The sequence below is a fragment of the Physcomitrium patens genome, chromosome 11 (assembly GCF_059467195.1).
Source record: "Physcomitrium patens ecotype Gransden chromosome 11, ASM5946719v1, whole genome shotgun sequence".
NCBI classification, from domain to species: Eukaryota; Viridiplantae; Streptophyta; class Bryopsida; order Funariales; family Funariaceae; genus Physcomitrium; species Physcomitrium patens.
In genome coordinates this window covers 17,350,195-17,356,355 of record NC_143420.1, presented here as the reverse complement: position 1 = coordinate 17,356,355, position 6,161 = coordinate 17,350,195, and the positions used below count along the sequence as shown (strand labels likewise).

At 46.7% G+C, this 6,161-nt stretch overlaps 2 protein-coding genes across 2 annotated transcripts; both read left to right on the top strand.

Annotated features, from left to right (window-relative positions):
* The first annotated feature begins 742 nt into the window (after positions 1-742).
* Positions 743-3,444, top strand: LOC112288346 (vacuolar iron transporter homolog 2). Its single transcript, XM_024532459.3, has 3 exons — positions 743-1,595; positions 2,557-2,643; positions 2,760-3,444. Exons 1-3 carry the CDS (start codon positions 1,182-1,184, stop codon positions 3,114-3,116), a joined length of 858 nt encoding a protein of 285 aa, XP_024388227.1. The 5' UTR covers positions 743-1,181; the 3' UTR covers positions 3,117-3,444.
* Positions 3,445-4,330: 886 nt separating this feature from the next.
* On the top strand, positions 4,331-5,751 carry LOC112288418 (uncharacterized). Its single transcript, XM_024532568.3, has 4 exons — positions 4,331-4,483; positions 4,674-4,994; positions 5,138-5,220; positions 5,332-5,751. The coding sequence occupies exons 2-4, from the start codon at positions 4,746-4,748 to the stop codon at positions 5,426-5,428; spliced, it is 429 nt and encodes a 142-aa protein (XP_024388336.1). The 5' UTR covers positions 4,331-4,483; positions 4,674-4,745; the 3' UTR covers positions 5,429-5,751.
* Positions 5,752-6,161: the final 410 nt, after the last annotated feature.

Here is a 6,161-nt window from a genome sequence, read left to right as displayed (position 1 = left end):
TCCCCAACCAGTAACGCCTCCGCGAGTGGGCGGCACGCGCTGCCGGGGCCCGCTTGCCCGCCGTGAGCCGTGGATCCCTCATCGGACGGTTTGTGGTGGCTCGTGTGGCCTCCACGCTCACCCTCCGGGCCCCATTGGGTCCTTTACAAACTCTGGGATGCGCGGCAGCTCTCTCGTATCAGCTGCAGCAGCATCCCCTCTCCCAGTTGCCAGCCCTCGCTTCTCAGCGCTCTCAGCTCGGTCGCCGCGGGAGCCTTGCATTGAGCCAGCCGCGTTCAGACTATGGCTCGTTTGCAGCAGCTCCTGTGAGGCGACTTCCTTATCGTTTCCCCCTTGCAGTTTAAGTGCATTGTGAAGAGATTTTTCTGAAGCGCAAATTGGGTTGATCTTCATCTCTCCAGTTCTCAAGTTGAATAGAGGGAAATTAAACCTCGTGATTCGTACCTGAGGGCTAGGCGAGGTGATTCCATGAGATTTTGAGCTCTGGGACTGAAGTTACAACTAGCTTGAAGGTGGATTTACTCTTTGCTAGTTTTCTCGTTGAGTCCGGAGCCAAGTTATATGAGAAAGAGGTCTTCAGGAGTGAGTCTGACAATCTGGTGGAGGCCAGTGGGAGATGCAGAGTCCGAGGTTCTAATCGATGAGGGAGGAAACCTTCTGTTTCACATGCCTTTGATAGTTGTAGTTTGAGAACGTATACCACCGTGGAAGTTCCTCGGGCGCTTAGTGGTGTTCACGACAGTCCTGCACTTGTTCATGGTGATAATCAGTGTGCACAACTTTGCAAATCACTGAGCATTGCAGTTGTACGGGTGCTCACAGACAGTACTAGCTGCTATTACCGTTCAGTGCGGTTAAAGCAGTGGCTGGTTTATCAGCCAATAGCAGGTTTTGCTGCTGTTGTATATGCTCGTAGGCCAAACCGCTAGTTTCGTCCATCACCTCCTGCTTTTGTGGTTTAAGAGAGGTTTTTATCGAACTGCTTCTATGGAAGTCAGACTCTCGGTAATCGAAGGCGTAGAGGTTTAGTGTTGCTACGGTAATTCCTACGGTCCTTTCGACGCTTCAGCACAACGTCGACATTGAAACGGTGACACATTGTCTCCGACATTTTTTGTTTCTTCTCCGACACATTCATTTTTACAAGTGAACTTCTGCATTTTCAAACTCTATCTAGCACAATGGGGGTTCCAATTGCAGACCAAGCCACCGAGCTCTCAGCCTCCAGACGCATCACGTACCTGCATGGCCGTCCTTCCAACTACGATGTAGAGGAAAGGCCGATGTTCGCTACCCCAACCTCATCCAAGGCACCGCTTGAAGATGAAATCACAGCTCCCAAAAAGTCCCCTCACTACTCGCACCGAGCGCCTTGGCTGCGAGCTTTGGTCCTGGGTGGTAACGACGGCCTGGTATCCATCACATCCCTGATGCTTGGCGTAGACGCGGTGGTCATGGCCGAGAGCGGTAGAGCCTCCGTCATCAGTGGCGTTGCGGGACTCGTCGCCGGCGCTTGCAGTATGGCAATCGGGGAGTTCGTGTCTGTGTTCTCGCAACGCGATAGCGAGCTCGCTGATCTAAATATCGAGCGTAAGGTACTCAGCGTTTCTTTCGAATTCCTCTACAATAAAATTCTACTCGTCAGATAGGAGATTCCCATGCTTGTCATTGTCGTGTCTTGTTATGAGTTCTCATGGTTAAATCGTAACTTCCGATTCCTTTACATACGTTTCCAGCTATGCAAAATGAAATAAGTCTGCAAAAGTTTTATTTTGTTATGGAAACTTATTTGTACATGCCAGTCACATAAATTCATAGCGCTATCAGCTGTCTCTTTTCTTTTCATTTCTGTTTTTCTTTTTTTAAACGATTATTTTCTTCACTAGAGGGATGTTACGGAGCCATGGTTGCGCGAGATATATGTAGTATCCAGAGAACATAAATTCTGGGATCGTGCAGATCTCTAGATGATATAACAGACGCCAACCTCACAATTATCAACCGCTAATGAGATGATAATGAAAGTCCCCTCTCCTCATACAAGTGCCCCGTTTCGAGAATATTGTGTCAGTGCCCGCCTTCCATAAAATCATCCAGGGGAATGATATAGAAGTCTCTTGGGATGGGGGTCGGAAAACGTGCATCCTCTGGGTGCTAGGTGTCCTGTGTGTGAAGCTCGTACCGTCTCTCAAGATCATGGTGGTTGCAATGAGCTCATGCACCCTCAGATCACGGTGATCTCTATCGAGTCGTTCCGCAACCATCACTGGTTTCTAAACCAGATAAGATCTGATATTATGACATACGTTCATGTAGTCACTCTGGGCTCATGTTACAGTGTAGAAAAAGGTTTGTATCCCGCTTTGCAGATTCGAGGATGGAGTATGATTTACTGGATGTTGCAATACAGTATGTCGTCGTGACTGTTATACCTGTTAACTCTTTCTCTACCGCAATGCAACGGAAGTTTGTTGCTGATGATCTTCAAAGGTAAGTGTCAATCCTCGACTCTACGGAATCTAGCCTCATTTACCGGATGACATGAACGTTATGCAGGAGCTTCTCCTTGCCCCCGATGTGGAGCTGGAAGAACTAACGCAGATCTACGTGAGTCGGGGCCTCAGCTATTACCTCGCAAAACAGGTAACAACAATGACTCTCAATACAGTGACCTAACTTTTAAAATATACTATTCGCTCAGCTCGCTTCAAGACTCGCTTTGAAACTAATTCTCGCGTGATGAAAAAAATGTTTGTTAGGTGGCGGAGGAATTGTCCAGAGTGGACGCTCTGAAGGCTCACGCCAGAGACGAGCTGGGCATTGACCTGGACGAGCTCTCTAATCCTGGGCAAGCAGCCCTCGCTTCTGCCATCGCTTTTGCCTCCGGCGGCGCAGTGCCGCTCCTTGCGGGCTCCTTCATCTCCAGTTACCCCTACCGACTAGCCTCCATTGTCGCCTCCGCGTCCCTAGCCCTCGCCTGTTTCGGCGCCATCGGTGCCCGTCTTGGTGGTGCCAACATATTCAAAGCAGCCTTCCGGGTTCTGTCTGGCGGGTGGCTGGCCATGCTCATCACCTACGGCATCCTCCGCCTCATCAAATGCTTCTTCAACATGTGAATCACGCACGTATCACTTGAATCACCGACACCTTGACACCTTCACGCGTTCTGATCCATCCCAGAGGATTAGTCGATCATCAGGCCCTGCATTTGCCACTTTTGTAATTATGGGCTCCATCTCGCCCCTCTTCTAAATCTGAATCAGCATCAACCATTCTCCATCTGCTCGCAATGATTCTTCTTTTCATTTCTGCAAGTAAAAACTAATTGCCGCTGTACATTGCTTACATTCTAGTTGTGTTTAGGCAGCGGAACATTGTGAATTGAGTCAGCCGTTCGGAAGCTCTCTTCGTTGTCAACAATGGAGTAAATGAAGTTTCCTTTCACCTGGTCTTGTGCATGCATGCTTGGTTCATTCGTATGCAAGAGGCTAAGTATGTTGCCATAGGGATTGTATCAACTTCATGTCTCTGTAGTCAAATTATTCGACTCCCAGTGAATGTAAAACAAAGTCGAGCGTGTGCACACACCAATTGACCAAGATTGTTTTGGAAGAGTCTCACATTAAGAACATGTCAGATTTAAGTTGAAACCCATGCGTTGCGATTATTCACAAACATGCTTCATTCATATCCCCAGCAGTGATCAACTGCTATGTGAAGGCAAATGCATCTTTGAAATCCTCTTTCATGACTGAGAATCACTATCCGGAGACACTATTCGGCCCCCATCTGTTCACTGATACACTACTGACAGATATATTTTATTCTCTTCTAATTCCACCAATACAACAGTCAAGTTTGTGCGGGACGTAAACATTCAGATTCTGAATTGAAACACGAACAATCAAAACGATTAATGATGCTTCCCTTGTAACATCGGGCATAATTTTCCGGCCTACGGAAATGATATCCCCATGAACACGACAAACGTTAGCCCCTGTCACAGGCAAACGTTTCCGAAATAACTTTGTATAAATGTTGCAAAAATTCGATAACCAATTATCCCAGTCTTAATCCCACTTGTTAGCACAACTGGGCGACATTCACTGAGGACTAACCATAATGTACAGGACACTAAATATGCATGATGACAAGGTGCCGGAACCTCGCGGTCACTGGTGCTGTCCTACACCTTATTGGCGACGTGGCTCACGGTCTTTGATAACTGCGCAAATGCGGTCCAAATTTCAAAAATTCTCAAACAGTTCCGTTGGCAGCTGTCCTTTCGTTACCGCCAACTTCATTCACACCTCCACCGTCACTCTGTCAACTCCAATTTGCTACAATAATCTGCTCCGTGTCGCCCACCAGCCAGCTCGGAGTTCTCTTTCTGGGCAGCCGCTCCAGACTCTCGCTGCTGTGGACGTTGCCAATTATCGAGCCTGTTGGTACTGGAAGAATAGCTATCTGATTATCGCAGCTGGTGAGAATTCTCGCTGAGATCCGGAGTTGCTGTAGCCTCTCAGGAGTTACGAATTGGTGGCATGCTCATTGAGGGTTCTGGAGTTCACAGAGCGGATGTTAGAGGAGGTTTGTATTGTGAGGTCTTCTGCGTCTCGTGTGGTTTGGTGAAGGTTGCGGAAGTCAACAGATTTGAATTGTTTGTTCAGCAGTGGCTAAGGTGTAGTGATCGAGAAGATTTTGTTTTTCAATATCTTTGAATTAAAGCCCCATTTGAGACAGCCATGGCTGTGGGGCACTGCGGGAAGCAGTCGACAAACCCATTTGAGACATCTGACAGCGAGGTTTCATACGTCAACCCTTTTGATGACGACGATGATGCGCTTGAAGTGAGCTCTGCGCATTTTGCTTCTTCAGCTTCGGTCCCGAAAGAGGTGAACCGTGGTAGCTATTCCTGTGAGGAGGATGGGGAGGATCTCATACCAGTGAAGGTGGAGAGGACATCCGACAAAGTGCGGCATCCATTAATGGAGGTTTTTACCACATATTCCCGATTCCTCGGAACATGTCACAATGGGGTTTCAATTCGTCTTTCTTGCATCTCTGAATTGTGTTTTTAGAAATTCCATCACACTGTTCTGAAAATAGTAGTGCCGATCTCTTTCTGGTAGCCCAGGACGATGAAGCGTTGAGCGATCTGAGCAACCTGATTGGCCAGCTCAAGAACATGTCCCTCTTAATTAATTCGGAAATTTCGAAGTACGTTTTTTTCTCCTTTTTCTTGCGACTATGCTCTTGCGTCACTGGCACTTCCTGTCCGTAACATAGAGATGTTTTCTAAGTCGAACTTGGGTTTCCATGTCTACGCAGACAAACTGAAGGCTTGGCTCACCTAGTGTACGATGTAGAAGAACTTAACGCTCGAGTGAAAGGTGCCAACGTCAGAGGTCATCAACTCCGTAGATGATACTCGTACCGTATGAGCGGCAAAGAGTCCTTTTTAGTCACAAAATAACCAATTCTCGACCCTTAATTTTAGTGTGAAAGAATGTTGTAAAATGTTTTAGAAATCAATGAGTTTTTAGAGAATATATCATTATTTGGTGTGGAAATTGGGACCCAATGAACTATTCTTAGTCACGTTACTTTGATTATTTTAAGGTAGAGATCAAAAACATGCTTGCAATCACAACAGTTCTCGCAGCATTCGACGGCTCGGAGAAGTCTCAATGCTACAATAATCTGTTAATAAATCTTGCTATCCATAACAAATTTTCAGTTCTCTCTCAAGTCCTAGTCGCTCATGAATCCATTGCAGGATTTCATTCAAAAGTGCACTGCCTCTACTGGTTTTGTCACACATCTTCCAAACCTCATAAAGACCCTGACTGGATAAATTTCTACTAAGGACCTCACTTATTAGAACCTTGTCACACAAGCCTGAAAGCTTGTTCTTTCAACACTGTAACACGAAATATCTAGCCGGGGTAGGGTATCAAACTATATTGCTACAGTCCAGGTGGGTTATTTATGTCTTCTCAGAGTACGTTGCACCAATTGTGCTGCACGGCATTCCTGTCAAAGTCTGTCAGTAGGTTGCTTTAGTGAGGCCGCTTGGGGGTGGCATTCATATGTGTGAGAACGTCGACTGTACCCACGAATTCCTGCTTAACTTTGATCAATAACAAGGAAATTTTTGA

Excerpts from the sequence above, each read along its gene's own strand:
- LOC112288346 (XM_024532459.3), top strand. The coding sequence starts at position 1,182 with ATGGGGGTTCCAATTGCAGACCAAGCCACCGAGCTCTCAGCCTCCAGA. Across the intron at positions 1,596-2,556 it reads ATCTAAATATCGAGCGTAAG|GAGCTTCTCCTTGCCCCCGA; the intron begins GTACTCAGCGTT and ends AACGTTATGCAG. Across the intron at positions 2,644-2,759 it reads GCTATTACCTCGCAAAACAG|GTGGCGGAGGAATTGTCCAG; the intron begins GTAACAACAATG and ends AATGTTTGTTAG.
- LOC112288418 (XM_024532568.3), top strand. The coding sequence starts at position 4,746 with ATGGCTGTGGGGCACTGCGGGAAGCAGTCGACAAACCCATTTGAGACA. Across the intron at positions 4,995-5,137 it reads TGCGGCATCCATTAATGGAG|GACGATGAAGCGTTGAGCGA; the intron begins GTTTTTACCACA and ends CTGGTAGCCCAG. Across the intron at positions 5,221-5,331 it reads ATTAATTCGGAAATTTCGAA|ACAAACTGAAGGCTTGGCTC; the intron begins GTACGTTTTTTT and ends ATGTCTACGCAG.